Source organism: Kwoniella europaea, chromosome 1 (assembly GCF_036810445.1).
Source record: "Kwoniella europaea PYCC6329 chromosome 1, complete sequence".
NCBI lineage: Eukaryota > Fungi > Basidiomycota > Tremellomycetes > Tremellales > Cryptococcaceae > Kwoniella > Kwoniella europaea.
The window spans coordinates 15,007,671-15,029,001 of NC_089487.1; the positions used below are offsets into that span (position 1 = coordinate 15,007,671).

General features: G+C 43.9%; 8 protein-coding genes across 8 annotated transcripts; 5 read left to right on the plus strand and 3 right to left on the minus strand.

The window, feature by feature from the left end:
- Positions 1 to 69: 69 nt before the first annotated feature.
- Positions 70 to 1,694, plus strand: V865_005733 (uncharacterized protein; the record flags this gene model as incomplete). The annotated part of the gene is made up of 5 exons (XM_066229502.1): positions 70 to 423; positions 518 to 706; positions 806 to 1,246; positions 1,326 to 1,494; positions 1,561 to 1,694. The coding sequence occupies 5 exons, from the start codon at positions 70 to 72 to the stop codon at positions 1,692 to 1,694; spliced, it is 1,287 nt and encodes a 428-aa protein (XP_066085599.1).
- A 304-nt stretch (positions 1,695 to 1,998) lies between these two features.
- Positions 1,999 to 3,196, minus strand: V865_005734 (uncharacterized protein; the record flags this gene model as incomplete). The annotated part of the gene is made up of 7 exons (XM_066229503.1): positions 1,999 to 2,108; positions 2,187 to 2,212; positions 2,295 to 2,375; positions 2,460 to 2,500; positions 2,631 to 2,815; positions 2,912 to 2,993; positions 3,188 to 3,196. The coding sequence occupies 7 exons, from the start codon at positions 3,194 to 3,196 to the stop codon at positions 1,999 to 2,001; spliced, it is 534 nt and encodes a 177-aa protein (XP_066085600.1).
- Positions 3,197 to 3,498: 302 nt separating this feature from the next.
- On the plus strand, positions 3,499 to 4,166 carry V865_005735 (uncharacterized protein; the record flags this gene model as incomplete). The annotated part of the gene is made up of 3 exons (XM_066229504.1): positions 3,499 to 3,563; positions 3,629 to 3,757; positions 3,929 to 4,166. The coding sequence occupies 3 exons, from the start codon at positions 3,499 to 3,501 to the stop codon at positions 4,164 to 4,166; spliced, it is 432 nt and encodes a 143-aa protein (XP_066085601.1).
- A 288-nt stretch (positions 4,167 to 4,454) lies between these two features.
- V865_005736 (26S protease regulatory subunit 8) lies at positions 4,455 to 6,196 on the minus strand (the record flags this gene model as incomplete). The annotated part of the gene is made up of 7 exons (XM_066229505.1): positions 4,455 to 4,576; positions 4,656 to 4,749; positions 4,822 to 4,956; positions 5,077 to 5,663; positions 5,757 to 5,876; positions 5,949 to 6,051; positions 6,134 to 6,196. The coding sequence occupies 7 exons, from the start codon at positions 6,194 to 6,196 to the stop codon at positions 4,455 to 4,457; spliced, it is 1,224 nt and encodes a 407-aa protein (XP_066085602.1).
- A 395-nt stretch (positions 6,197 to 6,591) lies between these two features.
- V865_005737 (uncharacterized protein) lies at positions 6,592 to 7,458 on the plus strand (the record flags this gene model as incomplete). The annotated part of the gene is made up of 4 exons (XM_066229506.1): positions 6,592 to 6,629; positions 6,695 to 6,932; positions 7,063 to 7,230; positions 7,333 to 7,458. The coding sequence occupies 4 exons, from the start codon at positions 6,592 to 6,594 to the stop codon at positions 7,456 to 7,458; spliced, it is 570 nt and encodes a 189-aa protein (XP_066085603.1).
- A 242-nt stretch (positions 7,459 to 7,700) lies between these two features.
- Positions 7,701 to 8,349, minus strand: V865_005738 (uncharacterized protein; the record flags this gene model as incomplete). The annotated part of the gene is made up of 3 exons (XM_066229507.1): positions 7,701 to 7,749; positions 7,880 to 8,102; positions 8,199 to 8,349. The coding sequence occupies 3 exons, from the start codon at positions 8,347 to 8,349 to the stop codon at positions 7,701 to 7,703; spliced, it is 423 nt and encodes a 140-aa protein (XP_066085604.1).
- A 364-nt stretch (positions 8,350 to 8,713) lies between these two features.
- V865_005739 (uncharacterized protein) lies at positions 8,714 to 12,983 on the plus strand (the record flags this gene model as incomplete). Its single annotated transcript, XM_066229508.1, has 17 exons — positions 8,714 to 8,799; positions 8,866 to 8,983; positions 9,056 to 9,210; positions 9,300 to 9,411; positions 9,481 to 9,584; positions 9,646 to 9,716; positions 9,774 to 9,841; positions 9,895 to 10,354; positions 10,411 to 10,482; positions 10,535 to 11,002; positions 11,069 to 11,187; positions 11,253 to 11,429; positions 11,496 to 11,599; positions 11,670 to 12,331; positions 12,403 to 12,552; positions 12,639 to 12,877; positions 12,942 to 12,983. The coding sequence occupies 17 exons, from the start codon at positions 8,714 to 8,716 to the stop codon at positions 12,981 to 12,983; spliced, it is 3,207 nt and encodes a 1,068-aa protein (XP_066085605.1).
- A 621-nt stretch (positions 12,984 to 13,604) lies between these two features.
- V865_005740 (uncharacterized protein) lies at positions 13,605 to 21,268 on the plus strand (the record flags this gene model as incomplete). Its single annotated transcript, XM_066229509.1, has 4 exons — positions 13,605 to 14,837; positions 14,910 to 14,984; positions 15,051 to 16,584; positions 16,656 to 21,268. 4 exons carry the CDS (start codon positions 13,605 to 13,607, stop codon positions 21,266 to 21,268), a joined length of 7,455 nt encoding a protein of 2,484 aa, XP_066085606.1.
- Positions 21,269 to 21,331: the final 63 nt, after the last annotated feature.

The window sequence follows — 21,331 nt, forward strand, 5'->3', positions numbered from 1 at the left end:
AAGACGAGATAAATGTCTGATACTGAGAGCATAATTATTGACCAGTACGTCAGGATAGCGGTTAGGACCATGGCATTCAGCGCCTCAAGACTGTCTGCAAGCTCCCGTCGGCCGATGATCACAGCGATCATCCCACGTAGTGGTCTCAGCGCTTCCGTTCCTTCTCCTCGAAGCGGTTTTCGATTCGACAATTGTATACGTTCAACCAGACAGCGGCATGCCTGTAACAGCGTCAAGATTAGTTTAAGCGTACGCTACTACTCCTCAAGCAATCATGGGAGAGAGAAGAAGATCTTACCGCCAGATCAGCAAGCGTCATACGATCGTCTCCGACCTATAATAGATACTTTCGAAGCTCCGATAGATTGGGCCGTGGCATATGGTAGTGGAGTGATGAAGCAGGCTCAAGTAAAGCCAGGGGATGTGAGTGGAGATATAAGCTCATCTAAGAAACTGATATCTGTTGAGACCATATATACTGAATCAATTTGATCGATTGCCTTTAATGTTGAAATAGCCACCATCCCTCACGGATCTGTTGTTATCAACGCCCTCGCCAATTGACTTTCATACCCTCAACCTACGTCAAAACCCTACACATTATCCTCTACACGCCCGCCTAATGGGTGCGAAGGGTATAGCCCACATACAGGAGAGATGGGGTGCGGGGGCATGGTATGTCACTGATGTAAAGATTAATGGTATTGTAAGTTGGTTGATTTACTTCACACAGTTCATCCAACCTATACCCGTCGCTCCCATCTGTAGATGCACTATTATCGTCAAATACTAACGGTAACTTCAGTCAGTAAAATACGGTATCATATCTACTCCCTCTCTCATAACCGACCTAACCCAGTGGAAGACATTCTACCTTTCAGGTAGATTACATAAACCTACTTTATCCCTTATCCATCCCTCCACTCCACAGCTACAAGAAGCGTTAGAAAGGAATCTTCAGTCTGCGCTATCACTTGCGCTACTATTGATAAGAGAAGAGAGATTCACAGAAGATGAATTATGGGAGAAGATAGCTGGGTTGAGTTATTCGGGAGATCCAAGGATGGGTATACCCGGTGGGGAGAATCCACAGAAAATCAGGAATATCGTACGTGGTCCAGGAGCGAGAGAAGGGTTTAGAGCAATGTACGGGAAGTACTTCGAAGAGAAGGGTGTAAGGTGGGTAGAAGGTGAGAAGAATGTTGAAAGGGATGGGTGGAAAGGGGATGGAGAGGGATTGTTATGTGTAAGCTGGCTTTTCACCAACAAGCATGAAGTGATTCAATCCAGCTTATTCCATTTGTTTTGGGTTTGGGATATATCAGAAACCCACTTCATCAGAGTATCATATCGAGCGGTTCGACTCCCTACCTACAAACCTACATCAATCGGTGTTCAAACATTTCGAACCTCATCAAGCTATTGGAACGAATGAGAAAGAGGCTCTGAAGCAGATCGTACAAGATACGAAATTTAACTCGATTATATCAACAGGTAAATCACATTTTCTTGAACTGTTGATGATTTATACTGATTGGGAATGTGAACCGCATCGGACAGAATTACGAAATATCATTCATACACCTGCACTTCGTCAATCGGTGAAAGGACTATTCACAGCTGGATTTACCAAGAGTTTCTGGTACGCTCTAGCCAAATTTAAGAAATGGTTGAAAGGAAGGGGAGGGAAGTGAGCGGATATTGACTGAAACAAAATTACCCCATCGTTTGCATCTCAGCATATAACACACATAAATATAGGATATGACATATAGCAAAATGGTCACTAGAAGATAAAAGAACAGAGCGAGAATATATCCAGCATATCTTATACCCGATGCATGAATACGACTTTATACAATTATTCTTTCTTTTCTTCTTATTCCAATTCAATCTCGGTATCCCAGAAATAAATCAAAGGGATACACATAGTTACGCATCTAATGTATAATGCTAATAATCATCTTCCCTACTATTACTACACGAGATGAAATGCTGCTACTTGAGTACTCTATCAAAAGTTTCTCCTTTCACTGTACCGCCCTTCATTGAGTTCTGAACATTTCGGATGAAACCTTCTCGATTACGTCGGAGATCCTCTGCTGCTTCTGCTCGTAGGGGCATAACGCATATAAGTCAGTAAACGATCATATTCACATGTGATATTGAGAGTCGAGCGGACTTACCTTTGTTAAGTGGATCATCGGGATTACTGTAAACCAAGGAAACATTCCCGTATCAGCGTATTTTATGCGTGCAAAGTGGTTAGGTAAGGGTAAGCTGATCGAGCTTACGGTTCAAGGAATAGATATTGAATACCGATCATGACTGATGAAAGGTTCAAGACGGGTTTCCAATCTTCTCTGAGGATATTGCTGATGTGGGAGTGAAGATCTAAAGTCAGCAAGCAAACAAGGGCAAAAAATGTGAGATTTGGTTGCAAGGGTTGTATCACTTACAGACAGACGTTTCCTTCCAAATCAAGATTAGGATGGTAGATCTGGGATGTAAATATATTGATCAGCCATATTGATCGTTATCGTTCTTAGATATAAGATTTCCCCTTCGAGATTGGGTATCTCAAAGATTGATCCCCTTGACCCAATCTCCTAGAGGTTCGGCAAACTCACCTTCTGCGTACATCTAACTTTAGGTGGTTCATGAGGATATCCCCCACTTATGCTGAAAGTGAATTTGAATACACCACCTTTGTAAATACCTTCATCGGGAGTTATCGTCAGAGTGAAATTCAATACGTCCGCTGGGTCAGGGAAATGGGTTGTCATAGTTGATGGAAGTTCAAGTTCGGTAAGATCTGTCAAACAAAAGCGAATCAGCAATTTGTCAGGTCTCACGCTGAGCAAAAGAGCAAAGACTTTGCGAGTGTCTGGTAGAGGTACGGTTGACATACCCTTCTGCACTCTCAGCTGAGCAGCTGTCATACGAGGTTTTTTCTTGTTGGCCGCTTCCTCATCTTTCTTAACACTCCAGAGCTGTATGAGTTGAGTCGAATGGAAACATCGACATGGAAAAGATATTGCAGATATGAAATTCATGAATATGAAAGCAAAATGAGGTTCAGGTGTTGAGAGGTGATTGTTCGTAGGTACAGTGGTATATTAGCGTTTCATTCCATATTGAGGATAAGGTGGCAAGGGGTAGAGGGAGGAAGGAAGCGATGACTAACCTTGATCATATTGGTTGGATAGCGTGTCCACTTCGGTTTTCTTTTGTGTATATACTTTTCTGACACGAAGGGGATGGTGTGAATGGTCTGCAGAACGAGCCAGGGACGATGGGTTGATTTGTATTTGGACAGATGAACAGATGGAAGAGAAAGAGGAAGAGGGAGATAACGGAGTAGCATTGATCGCGTATTTCCTACTTTCATTTCCGGTGGAGGAAGATCTCATACTGCAAAAGTTATGATAATCTTTCATCTACCTCTGCATCAATCAATATACATATACACCAACCATAGCCTCACCACAAAGCAAGATGACATCGACACAGGATCACGCTGGACCTTCCAACCCAAGAGCAAGAGAAGGATGGCATACAACGTGAGCTGACACAGTTGTCAGATTGATGTACAACAACTGAAAAAGCTAACGGTCTGAACGAATAGAATATTGAAAATCCCATTTCATACACCTCAACATGCCGAGATAGCGAAAAAGGCTCTGGAAGTGGATAAAGAGCAGAACGCGGTGTTTGTTCATAGGGAGTTGGATGTTGAGGGAGATACATTGATAGCGTGAGTAGACAATTGTCCAATACTATCTTCATCTTCATACTTTGACCTGACATCATTCCGATTCCGATGTGGAATCTACACAATCATCATCTTTTCCTATATCATTGATCCAGATGTTGATTATATCTTATACTGATAACATCTGATGAATTTCATTTTTGATTCGCATAGAACATACTCAACCACTACGATCCGATTACTCCGTCTCTCCACCAACTCGTTCCTCTCCTCGCTTGACCTCGTAATCCGAACGATGACCTCCTTCGCACCTGATCCTCTGGATCCTATAATATCAGATGAGGAGTTGGAGAGGATAAGGATAGAAGCGAATAGGTCTACAGGTGCAGGAGGAAGTATAGAGTTGAAAGGTGATGGTGTAGGTGCAGGAAGTGGGGAGGAGGTCAAGTAGAATTAGGATTTGAAGGGTGGTTTAGGGGAATGAAAGGTTTCATTAATACTAGTAGATGAGATATCGATAATCAGTCGAAGCACAAGTTCCAATGTGGATATTGATCAGATATCAGTACGATGTCATTAGAATTATACCTCCATTGAAAGTATGATCAGTACAACCATTCCACCATTGGGATCATCGTTTGGTATTGTATAGTACATTGGATCTAGCACATATGATAAATAGATGCAATTATCTATATCATTCATTTCCAATATATGCATGTCTCTTCTACTGGATGTTTTAACTGAACAACTTATTGACACTCATATTACTCTCCGCATTCTTCTTCAACACCTTGGCAACGGCCATTTCGAAATCTTCCTGTCCGACATATTGTCTTCTTTCTCTTAAAGCGTACATACCTGACACACCACAGAATTCGTCAGCTAAGTCTTCTATCTCCAGAGAGTTCAGCTGATTCAAGAGATGCGAGACACTTACCAGCCTCAGTACATATACCTCTGACTTCAGCACCTGAACAATGACCCATCTTCTCAGCTAATGATCGGAAATTGATGCCTCGTTGTAATGACATCTACAAATACCAAACATCAGACTGTGAGCTTCTATCCTCCGTTGTATCGTGGCGGGGAGTGTGTTAGCTAACCTTTCTAGAATGTATTTTAAGAATTGTAATTCTCGCTTCGGGGTTGGGAGGCGGGAATTCAATCTTTCGATCGATACGACCTGGTCGAAGTAAAGCTGAATCGAGTATATCTATTCGGTTGGTAGCCATGATGACCTATATATTCCATCAATACAAATGATCAGCTTCTATATCTTAAATTCGATGTGTTATACGACAAACAGACTGTTCGCCTGTACGGGATAAAAGTAGAGTGAAAGTGAGATTGTTACCCACTTTGATATTCTTGGTAGGTTCAAAACCGTCCAGTTGATTTAACAATTCCATCATAGTTCTTTGAACTTCTGAATCACCTCCTCCCCCACCTTCACCACCTCTCGAACTTCCTATCGAATCAATTTCATCCATGAAAATAATCGACGGAGCATGTTCCCTAGCCATCACGAACAACTCTCTAACCATCCTTGATCCTTCTCCTATATATTTCTGTACCAATTCCGATCCAGATACTCTAATGAATCTACAATCCGTATGGTGCGCTACCGCTCGGGCCAGAAGGGTCTTACCTGTACCGGGAGGACCATAGAGTAATACACCTTTGGGTTGAGCTATACCTAATGATTCGAATAATTCAGGATGTTTCACAGGTAACTCGATGACTTCTTTAATTTCTTTGATTTGCTTATCTAGACCACCGACCATCTCATATGTCGAGTCGGGAACTTTCTCCACCATCATCAGAGAGACCAATGGATCAATCTTGTTAGGTAAGATTGAATGAAGGAGGTAGGAGTCGGCTCGGAGAGCTACTCGGATGTTGGGGGTAAGTGCGGAAATGGGAATATCAGGTGAGAAGTCGACAACTAAAGGATATATAATGATCAGCTAGGTGTTTACCTCAGAAAACGAAGAGGGGCTAAACCAAGCTGGATGATTGATTTGATGAGATGACTCACCATATTTTCCTTCAGGTTGAACTTTTACCAATACCTTCTTCTTACCCATCACTTTGACGACTTCACCAACGTAACTTCCAGGTTCCTGAAGTACTTGCAACTCTTCTCTTAGCAGACGAACTGAAGTTGTAAAAGCGCAAGTCAGTATGTCGACGAGCTACATCACCAGAAGCAGAGATATTCCTGGCTCACCTCTGGTGTTCAAAGCATTTCGTTGAGCTTCGAGACGTCTAAGATTCTGAGTTTTCTTAGTGATATCTAATTCGGCAGCTTCGATCTTGTTCTGGTAGTATGTCTATCGTGCATGCAATGTAAGCTACAAGCCTAGAGGAGGAGGTCGAAGTCGATAGTTGAATGATCATGAGCGGATCACTCACCTTGATACTTCCCCCTGGGACCGAGGTAGGTGTCTTGGGCATCTTCTGAGTTGCCACGGCCATGTTGGAGGATGGTGTAGGGATCGAAGTATCCAATATAATGGAAATTAGTGTCTACACAGAGAGTTGGCTTTTGTCCTGAAGTGTCTTTGAATGCTTTTTCGATGGATGCAATGGAGTAGGGTAAGAAGATATGTTCAACCGTTATGGATGCTTGTATGAGATGGATTGATTCAGTGCATCGATGAATGTATGAATGTGGACGAGATGCATCATAGTCTGAGGGGGACGCGACAGTGCCATGACGAGTGATAACAGACACCCAAACAATGCCACGTAATCCTCATCCACCCGGGGTTCAATGCGTCTGACCTGTTGGTTATGTTGATGATGTTGATCTTCTGAACGCGCTACCTGTCATCTATTCATGCATCTTGGGGTCAATCCAAAAAGAAAAGATGATACTGCGGCATCGCTCTGCCGCTCCCCAGTTCATGTAAGTCAGCTGATCAATGTTTCGAGCGATTCTTTCGATGGGCTGATCAATACCTTCCTGTCCAGACCCATCGTCCTATTTGTCCTATTTACCTTCTTACTATGCGCCCCTCCCATCTTGGCATCACCAGAAACACGACCAGTCTACATTCCTCGATCATTCCAGTTAGAAATTAAGCGAGCTGAATCGAGCTCAAGCACAAAATCAAGACCTAAACCAACTAAACCTGAGTATGTCGCTCATCCCGCTGGCGATTTAGTTTGTAGGCCATTTGGAGAGTGTGAGCCATGTCCAAGGGATGAGGTGAGTCCGATCGATACCATATAACATCATAGTCACCCCTATGACATTGATATTTCATATCCTGATATCGTGGTATATCAGAGTCGAACTTACAGGACTAAGCTGACCATTACGTTTTACGCTGTTTCAGCTTGATCAACCATTCTGCTTCCCATTCGGTAATAGAAGATTATTACATTGCATACCTTCTTCCTCAGCTGAAGAAGCCAAGAATGGGAATCACGTAGGGGAAGTACCTGCTTGGGAAGCCTGTGGGAAGGTTGTGAGGAAGGAAAGACAGGATTTCTGGGAGTTTGTAGTAGGTCATAAATCTATCAAACACCATCGAAGAGAACCTCATAAAAGACCCGTGTACATGATTTGGAAAGATGCTAACACCATTAAATTGTTATCTGCGTAGACGGCCAATCTCCTTTTCTTAATCGTAGCTCTCACGATCCTCTGGGCTAGGACGTCCGCGCTGGCTACAGAACAGTATAGACAGTTGGCAGCTAGGATCGGTATACCCAGTGGAGGGTGGACATGAGATGTATTATAGGTTTAATGGGAGACATGTATTTCTAGTATCATAATGGACTAAAACTATCGCTCATCCCATCGTTTGGAAAGTGATGAGTTAAAGTGATCGTCTTTTCCCGTTGAGCATGAACTTTTCACATATCCACATTTGAGATGATCCTTCCGACATGGAATTCATCAGCACGACAATCCATGATGCCACGAGCGTGAAATACTCTTGGACGATAATGATACTTGATGGAGTATGAACTATGTAGTTGATTTCAAGTAGTTCGAAGCTTTGATCTTTTCCCTATTCCTATTCAGCATCAGAAAAATGTAATCAGCATATAATTGTCAAAACACTGGATCATACACGTCCATTCAAGTGACATGATCCATATTGTTCGAACATACTGTTAGAGAAGAAGATAATAAGAGCTACTTACAGATTCTTCAACTTCCTCTTCTCCTTATTCACATCAAATCCCTTATCCCCCTCTTTATGCAATTCCACCTGATTCTCGGCAGCCTTATGAGCTTTTGATGTGTCCTCTAGTAACGTCCATAACCATGGCGGATACTCGTCATCTTCCAATGCGACTGGATCGGGTTTATCTTTCAGTATTGATAGACCTGTGAGTTTCGTTCCTGCTGGTACGGACGATACGACTATAATGATTCATCATCAGTATTGCTCCCTAGAATAATAATATAGATATAGATACTGTTGACACTATTCCTGATACAGACAGGGATATAACTAACCTTTCGATGATTTCGATTTGGGTTTCGGTTGAGATGAGGATGAGGCGGCGGCTGAAGAGGTAGAGGAAGATGAGAATTGAGATATGGATACTCGATGTATCTGAGTGACTCGTCGAGAGGCCATTCGTGGTACGATGGATGTGAATGACATCTTGCCTGGCTTGACAACTTGAAGAGTAGATGAAGATAACGAGCAAGATTGGAGTTGAATATACATGAATGAATATCCTGAGACTGTCTACTGTTCGAAATTCAAGCTATACCCCGAAGACCTTGCTCACGGAAAATCTATCGTGACGTGGTGTTACAGAGCTATCTCCCACGTGTCAAGATAACGAGCGTTATCATTCCTCATCTTTGCAGTGCTAGTAGGTTGGCTTGCATTTGACGCGTCGCGTCTTTTGTTCAGAAAATCACTCGTGAACGTCGAGTTGGACCAAGAACATTACTTGTGGTTTTGGACTTTGACTGACCACTTCAAACATCTCTGGTACAGGTTGAGAGAATCAATCAAGATGGTAGAAGCTTCCGCAGACCAGATCACGTCCATACCATGTCATCTGAGCGGTGTGACAAGAGTATGCTTCTCACCGGATGGAGCGTAAGTTCAGCTGGCACCTTGCTCTCCTCCGTGAGAGCTCTAAGCTGACAAGCGGTATGACTGTAGAACGATATTCACAGGTGGATCAGATTGTTTAGTAAGAATACATAAAGCAGATCAACCAGATTCTGAACCTGGTTTCCACGATAACCATACCGACGCCGTCACCTCTCTGACTTGTTCTGTAAGTTCACTTTGTCAGCTATCTCTGTAGTGTCTTGCAGGAAACAAGCTGATACTCGGTTTGATGTGATAGCGAAACAACCTCATCACAGCTTCAGAAGATAACATAGCTCGAATATTCTCGTACCCTCAAAATGAATTTACGGGTTTCTTAACCAGAAGTTCGGGCGTACCAATCAGATGGGTTAGTGTAGATAACGCAGGTGAAAGGGTTGCAGTCTGTAGCGAGTAAGTGATCTATCACTCGCTTCTACCAGCTGCCTCGCTCAGCCAGCTCATGAGGATAAAGCTGATCTGGGTGTTCCGTACGACTGTAGTGATCTGTTAGTGAAGATTGTGAATGTGCAAGACACGACTCGAGTATCACTCTTATCTGATAATAACAAATCAGTGAGATCGGCCACATGGGATCCGACAGGCAAATACTTGGTGAATTAGCTATATAGCTCTTCTATTATGCTAAGAAAGAATGTCAGCTGATGCACTTGCAATGATCAGACTACCGCATCATGTGATGGCAAATTGAAGGTGTATGATACCACTGGAAGTGCCCCACTCTGCTTGAAAATCATGGAAGGTGTGATAGGATCTAGCGAATCTGAGTGAGCTTCCTATCGAGGTACACCAAGGACATGAGTTAAGCTGACAGTATATGGCGGGCAGATCGACTACCTCCTGCTACGCTTCGTGGCATCCTACAGGCAACTACTTCGCTGTACCTACAAGGACGAACGGTATGTCAGCTGTGAAATCGGATGAAAATGGGAGCTGATGAATTAGACTTTTGGTAGATATCGGTATAATAAGTAGAGAAGGATGGACCAAGCAGACCACCTTCTCACACGATGGACCTAAATTAGTAAGTCTGGGTCTTTGAACCAGTACTGTTCGCAAGCTTATATGATCATTCAGCCCGTTGGAGAACTCGCTTGGTCCCCTAATGGGAAATACCTCGCCTCATCATCTTCCAACACCATATACATCTGGGCGACCGATACTCGTCAAGTCGTAGCCAAATATACCAACCAGGAAGGGGCCGTATCTGGTTTATGTTTCTCGCCTAAATCAAATCTCATCGCGTATACATCATTGGACGGATCTTTTCACCGTTGGTCAAACCCTATTCCATCGAATTTACCTAACCCGTACAGCACAGAGAAGGAAGAAGCTAAGAAATTGGATAAATTGTTGGACGATGAGTTTGGAGATGACAACGAGGTGGATATGGAAGAAAAAGGGGAAGATCTGGATGAAAATGAAGATGACCTCTTTGGCGATGATGGATGGATTGTGAATGACGATGATGGTGCTCCTGCGGGTTATGGGAAAGATGATGAGGAGAGGAAATGGGGCAATGGAAGGACGGAAGTCGGTAGGTCCAGCTAAGCTGTGTATAGGTGTACTGATAAGCTGACGTTGGCTGTTCAGTGAATGTTACAAAGGCGCAAGCACCTTTCACACCCGGAAGTACAGAGTTCAAGAGCAAAAAACGCTACCTTGGTCAGTTCTCGCCTTCGTGCTGTCGGATGACTTGAGCTGATTCTAAAATTAGCATTCAACATGATCGGAGTAATCGACGTGACTGATCAAGAAACACATAATGTCGTCAATGTAGAATTTCACGATAAATCAGCCAGGAGAGGATATCATTTCCAAGATCACAACAAGTATACTATCGCATCACTGGGTGAACAAGGCATAGTCTACGCATCGAAATCTGCAGTAGATTCACCTTCGACAGTCTACTATAGACCGTACGATTCATGGGCTTCTCAGAGTGATTGGTCAATATCGCTCTTACCTGGAGAAGATGCCATTGCGCTTGCAGCTGGAGGTGGGTCCAGTGCTGAAGGTGGAATGGGAAGTGTCATTGTAGCCACTAGTAAAGGATATGTGAGGTTCCTCACTGCAAGTGGATTGCAGAGGTATGTCTGGAGATTGGGCGAGGATGTCGTATCGATGGCGGCTGGGAAGGATAAGGTGATGGTGGTTCACAGAGAAGGAGGTACAAGTTTGGACGGTAAGTCTCAGCTGGACATGAGGGAATCCCATGCATATCAGCTGACTCAAACCCGCGAGTGAACAGGTCGCCAGAATCTGCGATACTCTCTCATGGATCTGGATACGTTCGAGATCATACAGGAAGGAAGGGTACCTCTACCACAGAAAGTGACATTGAAATGGCTTGGATTTACCTCGGATGGGGTGAGTGTTTGTTCAACATTGAGATAGCGGTAACAACTTTTACTGATTCTGGTACTGCATCACAGGTTCCTGCCATCTACGATTCCGCAGGGCTACTCTCGACTCTCGATAGACATCGAAGACCAGGACAAGCGAGATGGGTGCCTTTGTTTGATGCAACGTCAATGAAGAAGGAAGGTAGACAGGAGAATTACTGGCCTGTAGGAGCGACATCAACTCATTTCTCCTGCATAATTCTGAAGGTGTGTACTCAGCTAGATCTTGGCGTTTCAGAGATGGAAACAAGCTGATGGTATTGATGCACATAGGGCTCGGAGAAAGAACCTTGGTTCCCTCGTCCGTTGATACAGGAGGTGGAGATGCATATGCCACTCTTGAATTTGGATAATCAACAAGGTAAACTCGAAGAAAGGTATGTCCATTTCAGCTACCTTTAAACTCTTTGCTTCCTGACAAAGCTGATTCATGTTTCTTCATTATAGCCTGGTCCGCGGTCATCTTGCACTATCTTCCTTCACTGACTCCTCCGATCCCGATGCCGAATACCTCATCAAGGAGAAAGAGGTCGCGCTCGATAAAGAGTATCTCCAACTGGTCCAGATCGCTTGTAAAGCCGATAACCTCCAGAGAGCATTGGACGTAGCTAGATTAATGCATAATCCAGGAACTATAGAGGCAGCAGCTAAAGTAGCTGCATTCTACCATTTACCGGGATTGCAAGAGAGAATTGTAGGAGTCAAGACAGAGAAAGAAAGGAGGAAGAGGGAGAAAAGGAATAAACCTAGGATATCAGAATATACACATGCTCCTTCACCTACACCTGTACCGTCCTCTTCTATCGCCAATGGAACGAGCTCTAAAGGATTTACATCGGATTTCGCTCCACGTACGGCAAATGCTAGAAGATCATTTGGAGGGGTCAATAGGGATGCTACGCCTGTATCTTCTGCTCCTAGGGATACCTATATACCTGAAACTCCAGGAGATGAGAGTGAATCGATCACACCTGCACTGGAGAACGGTGATGATGGAGGATCCGTCTCGCCGATAGCTAAACGTAGAAAGTTGGATGATGCGGAGAATGAAGGATTTGCTGTACCGCAGAGTAAGAAGAAAGGTGAAGAATATCCTTTCCCTGCTGCCAGTGAGTTGAACATTGTCCTTGTACCTCGATACATCGAAGTCATGAGCTGATAAATATCAACGACACCTTAGACGCCGCACCCAAGAACCCATTCGCGAAAAAACCAGCTGGATCCAACCCTTTTGCTAGACCTGCTACAGGCTCCAAACCTTTAGATCAAGTGAAGTCGACCAGTTTCTTCGATAGGGTAGATGATATAAATTCGAGTGGCGTCTCGAAAGGTGAATTATCCTCAATCGATCTATTGTATTTTCCCATTATACACCAGGATTGACCGTGTGCTGATAATACGATAACAAATTTATAGCCTCAGCGAAAACGAAAAATCCGCTGAAGGGCAAAAGTAGAGAAATCCCTGGGACAGGCAAACAAACTACGTTGTTTGGTGCAGGAGTCACTAAACGACCTGCCATTGTACCTAACTCAATGACGACGGCCGATTCTTTCGTCTCAACCGAGACCGAGGATGACTATGAAGAAACTCAGAGAGAGGATGAAGATGAGGCGGTCGTTGAGAGTCGACCGGGGATACTAGAGGAAAGTAATGTGAGTTTTACATCTATTCTCTGTCTCTGTTAGGTATCAGTACTGATGGATAATTCTTGGGCAGGTACAAGAGACGATGAGTCCCGAAGAGATGGAAGTGGAGTAGTGTATTTTGACTTGGACTTGCTTGCTTGATCAACATGTTTGTATGCATAGGATTGATTATTTGCCATCTACTGACTGAACTTGATAATGACTGATGCTCTTGACTCATGGAGCCTCTGTCCAATAATTCAATACTGTGGGTCAAGAACGATCACCGTAAAGCCAAAACACTATGCTTGGCAAGAAAGGGATGATTGATCGCCATCGATACCACGGTGGTCAAAAGAGTGAACAGTGTTTCTGATTAACTGAATCGATATCATCGGCAATGTTGTCGTAAGTCTAAAAGGTATCCTTTGATCATCACTTACCTTTGGCGTTTCCTCGGTAAGGAGATCCTTTGGTGATCTTCCCCAAGTGTGACTGATGGATTACTGGCTATCTACGATACACCAACAGCGACCCGTACGTAGATCACAACCATACACTGTGAACAAAATAGCCATCTTTCTTACTTTATCATATGGACTGATACGTTATACGGAGATATTGGATACGCCAACTTATCATACATTCTTTACTACTGAATACATATAGACCGACAGACGGATAGAACAACTAGAAACCTTACGAAATTACGATTGAGGCTCCGGTCAGCCTTTTCCTCACCTATCTCAGCAAAATGGCCCATCCCGACGCTGCCGCACGAGAGGCACTGACCATCGTAGGTGTCCTCGGAGCGATCATTGCATTTTCTTTATTTACCTGGGCATATAAGCGGAATAAGAAATCGGCCAATGAAAAAGACAAGGATAGAGATGATGGGAAGAAAGATAAAAAGAGGTCTAGAGATGAAGATGCAAAGAAAGATCGAGATAGGGAGAGAAGAGATAGAGAGAAAGACAGAGACGACAAAAACAGGAAGAGGGATGAAGAGAAACGTAGGAAACAAGATGAACGAGAATCGAATAAACCGCCTGAAACCCCTGCTTCAACCAAGTTCGATCCTTCCAAACAATCCGATTCGGATTCCGATGATCATGGCGATGGACCAGGAGGAGGAGGGTCCGAATCTGGTGGACCGGGAGGTGGTACAGCCATTACGCCCAATTATCTAAATAGCAGTTTCAAACTAACACCCGACTTCACACTCAATGTAAGATCTACATCGGATGATCAACCTTATACTGTAAGGTATCATGGTGATTTCACACCTACACCAAACACAGGCGGCGGAAGGGGTGGTGGGGGTGGATGGTATCCTGGAGATGGAGGAGGTGGTGGTACACCATCAGGAGGAATGATGAGATATCCTCAAACAGCTTCTATACCTATCGAACAATCTACCGCAGGACCTAAACCACCTTTTTCACCATTTGTTTTGGGAACCTCTAGAACTCCTTATGGGTTTATGAACCAATTGGAGAATCAACCTATTCTTCGTCAACCTAAAACTCCAATTGCAATCCCAAATTATAAACCATATGTTGATATCCCTGTACCTTCTTTGGTATCTTCTTCTTCACCACTTTCATCCTCTCTTGAGTCAGAAATGATTTCGCCACTTACGCCTGTAGAAGTTAGGACGGCATTCATGCCTTCTGAAATGGAGATTGATCCCTTTACTTACTCTTCGGCCAAACCTGCAAAATCACATTTCTCAGCTAAAGACCTACATCATGATACAGATGATTTACAGGATATCCTCCAAGGTCGACAGAAAAAAGGAGTGGATTTGAGACCTAGAAGGTTGAGCGAGTTGCTTGGTGTACCGGGATTAGGGGAGAGTCTTGGTCCGGGTGGGGATGATAGGTATAATCCCACGATGTTTGGGAATTTGGCGAGGAATGAAAGTGGTGAGGGGTTGGTCAGTCCGATTAGAGCTGGTAAGAATATGAGGGGGATGAGTCCTATTGTGAGTTATTGCAATTCACCTTGAACCGTACTGTCTACCCAGTACTGATGATGATTCCCCCATACTCGTTAGGATCTAAATCCTATACGTATTGCTGAGGATGGCGAGAAGGTCAAAACTCTATCTCCTCTCAAAGCTGATTCACCTGTAAGTGATAATTGAAAATTACCATCTGGTTTTCGCTAACTTATTCACTTGGTATCGCTTACTTAGGAGAAGATCAAAGAAGAAAAAACTAAACGACGAGCGAAAGAGAGAAATGGTAAAACATGGGACGAAGTGAAAGGACGATATGTTTCACCTAGAACTGTTGACTTACCTACTCCTTTGGCTGAAGAAGCCAAGAAAGCCAAACGGAGACAACAGGAGATCGACAATGCTCTTGATGATCATGAGAGGGCCAAAGCTAAGATCAAGAAAGAACGAGAAAAGATCCCTATCTCACCTGAAAGAGCTAGTAATAGAGATAGAGTGAAGAAGATGAAGAAACAAAGAGTTAAAGTGTTCGATAGAAAAACTGGTAAAGTCAGGAATGAAGAGATCTTGGTTACTGATTTATCATCTTCTGAAACTGAAAAAGTATCTTCACCTAGAAAGAGACGTACCAAGGTGTCGATAAGAGATAGTGCCAGTGAAGGGGAGGAGCTGTACGAGAAGGAGAAGGCCAGAAAGAAGAAGAAGAGAGAAAAGTTAAGGAGGAATCTGAAAGGTGAAGAGAGTGAAGATGAGTATATAACTGTTGATGAGGATGGTAAGCGAATAAAGAAAAAGAAGAAGAAGAGAGCCTTGGTCAGTTCGGATGAAGAAGATGATAGAGTAAGATCAAAGAGGAAGGAAAGAAAAGAGGGGTATTATTCTGATGAAGAGGATGTACGTGCCAGTAGACGTAAAGCCAAGGCGAAACGGGACAAAGTCAGAAATGGGCGTGGTAGTGTTGATGTGGATGATGAAGATGAGGATGAGATGCTCTATGAGAGATATACTGATAAGACTGGTAGACCGAGATTGAGGAAGATCCCACATGATGATCCGAATCAGGAATTCTATCGAAAGAGATCCAAAGCTAAAGCTGGTAATGCAGTTGGAGGAGGGATCGATGATTATGAAGAAGATTATGAGATGGATAGGATCCAACAAGGTGGACAAGGTAGACTCAGACGACAAGTGCGACAACCTATTTACCAAGATGGGGATACTATTCCTCTGCAGAATCTTGGAAGAGAATACCAACAATCCCGATCGCAAGTACAACAAGCTATTCATGCCGATCCGATCATGGCTCAGAGAAGAAAGGTCGACCAATCTGTTTTAGAAGATGAGATTGCTAGAGAGAATCCATCATTAGGTAGAGCAGAGAGGGAAGAATTGGCTAAATTGAGATTACAGAAGATGGATGTCGAACATGAGAGAGATAATTTCTCGACTAGGGGCAGAAAGCTTGGTCAAGATGGATCGAGAGTGAGTGAAGAGGAGGATGAAGATGCATTGGGTAGGAAGAAGAGAGATGGGCGATTTAACGATATTGGTAACCATCATGGAGAAGTGACTAGACCTGGTCTACAGACCAAAGCACAACATCTTCAAGATGAGCTCGAAGAGAGAAAAATTGAGGGACCGGGCCAAAGGAGAGTTGTCACATCCTCAGAGAATGCTGGAGAAGGGATCATCACTGAAGAGGCGTTTAAGCAAAACGAGGAGATCGTTCTTGGTCATAGTGAAAGAACTGGGAAAGCTGAAAGTCCTCGACGTAAGTTTTGGCTTTTGAGGCCCATTGACGAACGTGAGTAGCAAGCACTGATATTGTCGTAAAAATACCAGTACAAGTACCCGTTAAGCCACAAGGTCCAAACGAGCGGAATCGTAAACAATTCGAGAGACGAGAAAGAAGACGAGTTAGCCAGGATGATGAATCGGCGGATGAACGGGAAAGAGCGGTCGATGAGACTAGCGGAACGGCTCATGAAAATGCTAGATCGGGTCAGGAGGTGTTTGAGCTACCCGCAGAGCCTATCAGGGCAAGGAAGCCCCTGACGACAGAGAATGTATCTGATGCCCGCGAGGAGTCGAGACCTGGTAAGTTGAGCTGGCCTATCGCCATACATCATAACTGGCAATCACTCTTGTCAGGTGGATCAGACCATCACTCTCGAACAGACGAGACTGTTTTAGAAAATGAGAGCCTACTTCAGGGGTCGAGACATGCAAGGAGAAGAAGCACCACCGAAGATGACAATGCCTCTCGATCTGAACACGATGGAAAACCCCAAGTTAATGTTGAAAGGGAAGAATCCCCCACTATAAGACACGGTACACGAGTAAGACAACATGATGAACTGGCGAGCACTCCACCTTCTCATGCTAGAAGGACCGAACTCGAGGTCAAGGAGGTCGAGGAGGATATGCAACCCAGAGAGAGGCGGCGACCTAAGCCAATGGCCTTGGAAGCTCCTTCTGAAACTACCAGGAATGCTGCTAGGGCAGATCACTCAGAGGAGGTACAGACTCAACACAGAAGGAAAGGAAGTCCGGATGAATCCCAGCCTTCTCCAGTCAGAGGATTGGATACCCAAGATGGTGAGAAATCCAAACGAAGAGCAGAGGTTTTGGCTCGTGCCAAGCGAGAGCAGAGATATGAAATCTGGGAACAGATCATCGCCAGGGAAATTAACTCTCACAATTCTGTAGATCCGGTGGATAGAGTGCATGTTCGTGAAAAGTCAATGAGGAGATGGATGAAGAGAAAAGATCGAATGATATCTGATAATCCCAGACGAGCCGAAGAAGATCTGTTAACTGATGTGGTGCAAGGTGTAGTAAAGAAGTATGAAAATAAGATGCAAAAAGATCCTCAATCGGAGTCTGTCCCTCAAGATCATGAGGCTCGGGGAACGACTTCTCGGAACCAGTTAATGAAAGCTGGAGAACCTCTACATCGTCGACAACAAGCAAGGAAAGAAGAATCACCTGTTAGGCAGCAGGTTTACTCTCAACATGATGCTAGAGAAGAAAAACAAAGAAGACGAGAGAGAAGTATGGATGATGTTGATACTACACGAGGATTCCTCGATCTAACAGATCTTACTGATGAGCAAGTACAAGAATACGAGAGAACAGGTAAGTTACCTTCTCGCCACATGCCTCGAGAAACCCATGACGACACAGAAAGAGTACAGCCCAGAACCGCAAAACCCGCTCCAGGCCATAAAGCTTATCGAGATGATGATGAGGAAGATGAAGATCAGCCTGGGATGCAACTAGCTTCTACAAGACCGGGGCCGATCCCTGATGAAGATGCTGATATAGGTGCTCCAGATGGGGCACATACTGCTCAAAAAGTAAGAAGAAAGAAAGCTCCTTTGGCTCTTTCCGACAAACCTGAATATCTCACTGAAAGAGTGGAAGACAACCTTCGACCGACCAATGACAACAAACAGGATTTCAGTTTATACGAAGATGATCCTTACGAAGATGCACCTGTCAAAGCTGAGACTAGACCTATCGTACAGTCTGAAAAAGAAAGGCCTAGACCGATCATCAAGGAGATTGTTGTGGATGAAAAACGACGGAACGGCAGACGAGATTCTGGATATGTTTCTGATGAAGGTAAAAAGGCTGAACTTGAGCTTCCTGAGAAACCTGTTCCCACGAAGATCTCAATTGGCAATAAAGATGCCGAAGACAAGGATTTATTCGAACACACAGAAGATGTCAAACCTGTAAAATACAGATCTGAAGAGAGATTAGGGAAGGATAAGAAACCCCATGTACCTGCTGAAACGGCATATGAAACGAACAGATGGCCTTTGGAAGGTAAAGATCCGATTGAAGAGTTCCATGAAACATTGATGAAAGAGAATCAACATCCTTTACAAGTCCATCATGCTTTTGTCCCTGATCATGAACCAAGAGGTGATGGTAGAATCGAAGAAGTTTTCTCTGACGATGAACCGAATGTGACTAAACCGCTGAATATCCCGCCAAAACGGAAGGGAACTAAACCGACTAAGCCTGAATTGCGAGAGGACAGTATGGAACGTCAAGATAATATAGGTATGAAGGATACGAGATCCGATATGAGGATCATGGGCCATCGCGGTCGAAGAGATCTCAAAGAGGCGAAAAAGCGAGAAAAGGCTGAAAGGCGGAAACATGTCCCAGATGATTTCTACCAGTCTGATGCAGATGACGATGAAGAGTCTGACGAAAAGGCGGATCGAAAACCCAAATTTGATCGTGGCAGAAGTTCACCTGCTATAAGCCCTCTTTCACCCAATTCTCGAGAGATCATAGGGGAAAGAGCCAAGATGAGGGAAGAAAGAGCCAAGCAGAATAGACAGATAGTGGATGATTATGATGTATCTGAAGAAGAGGAAAACTCTACCACGAGATCGAAGAGAAGAGACGAGCATCGTAGAGTCGGACGAAGGAAGCAGGAAGAAGCAAGAGGTGAGACGAAGACCAAGGATGGAAACAAGATGGAGTTCGGTCATGCATCTAGAAGGGGAAGAAACACTTCGAGCGATAGGGAGAATGATGCTACCGAGGAGATCTCCTTAGGAAACAGGTCAAGACGAGATGCTAAGAGAGATCGAGGAGATAGAATGGATTCAGATGAAATTGAATCCTCTTCAAAAGACCGAGAAGCGCCACAAAGACGAATGTCAGATGAGGAAGATGAAACCAAGACGCTTGTGCAAGATGATAGGGAAAGAAGCAGCAGAAGGAGGCAAGCAGATGATAAAAGAGCAGATCAAGGTTATGTTGACGAAGTCCCCACCAAAGTGAAACCTCAGAAGCTCGACAAGGAAAATGCCAAGATTGACTCAGACAACCAGAACACCAAGCCGGATGAACCATTTAGGAGGGACCAGAAAGGTAATGGATCTTTTCAAAACGACGCTACTGACTCAGATGAAGAGGACCAAAGCAACGTCAGGACCCGGAGACCAGAGGTGGGAGGTTCAGAGCAAGGACCAGAAGAGCCCAATGGAAGTTTCCGCCACAATGGCAGGAAGACCGGTGCACATACAGATTCCGATGATTCAGACGAGGAAGATGGTATCAGAAACCAAGATAGCAAAACCCATCAAAATAATGAAGAGACTCGTGAAGCCAAAAGGGATATGGAGCAGGACAAAGCTAAAGCTGAAGAGAGTCGTCGAAAGGAAGATGAGAAGATGGCTCGGAGACAACAAGAATCCATTGAGAAGCGACAGAATAAGTCGAAATTGTCCACTCGTAGAGATGACGATGACGACGATGATGCTCATATGAGAGATTACAATACTTCCCGTATATCTTGGAATCCCAAAATTCATTTCCTATCTGGGTGGGGTATCCTCAAGAATGCACCCATCTGGTCCTCGTTTTCCGCGATTGGATTTATCCTATACGTCGAAATCACCAGACAACTATTTTCCCTATTGGCAATTTCATCCGGATCACTTACGGCTGCCACTTCCGCCCCATCCAGTGGATCCAGTGGATCCGGTGGATTGACTAAACGAGCTGGTACAGTCGACGATTTGGGATTGGATCTTCAACTAACACAAAATTGGTTTTCCAACCTCTTCTCCACCAACGGAGTGGAATCTACCTCGTTCTTCGTTTTCATCAGTTTATGGAATATCCTTTGTATACCCCTCTTGGCATATCTGATTTACTCAACACTTGAAAAAGCTTCTAATCCCCATGATAAGGAAAGTACAAAATCACGGTTATGGCGTAAAATCAAGAATGCCATTGGATCATCCGTAAAAGTCATTCTGGTGGACAGACGACTAGGCGGATTTAGGTCAATCATCAAGCGATTCAGTCTATGGACAATGGTTAGATCAACTATATTCATCTGTCAATTGATTGGTACGATTCTAGTATTTAGACAAACTATGAGTCTCGCCTACCTCTCTGCCACTGGATCAACATCAACTACATTCTCAAATTCAGCAGATGTAGTTTCCACTATCACCTCATTAAGCGAATTTGCAAGTGGATTGAGTAACGGTCAGGTATTCGGTATAACCAATTTCATCTTTTTGTTATTACTCCTCAACTTATCTATCTCATGGTATACCTTGCTTCATTCGAAGAAGACCGCAGCTAAAGGTTCAAGATCGATCCTCAAGTGGATATCAATCTGTATGATCACCACCACGTTTATCGTTTGTTTACTGTATTTCCAGGAAATTGCAAATTACCTAATTCAATCTCAAAATACCACCAATATGGAGGGCTCAAGTGGGATGATCGTACTGATTTCAGCAAACTTCATGTTTATGGGTTTGTTGCCTGCTATGGGATATGTGGTTTATGAATTGGGTAAAATGTGGGATAGGAAGTTCCCCAATGGATTTTTCAATAGGAGGAGAGGTAGTGGTGGGTCGGGTGGAGGGAATAATTCGTTTTGTTGGATAGATTGTGGACCTATATAGATCAAGCTGCTATGAATTCATAGGATGTGTAGGCTATGGATGAGAGCTGTTGTACTATATGTA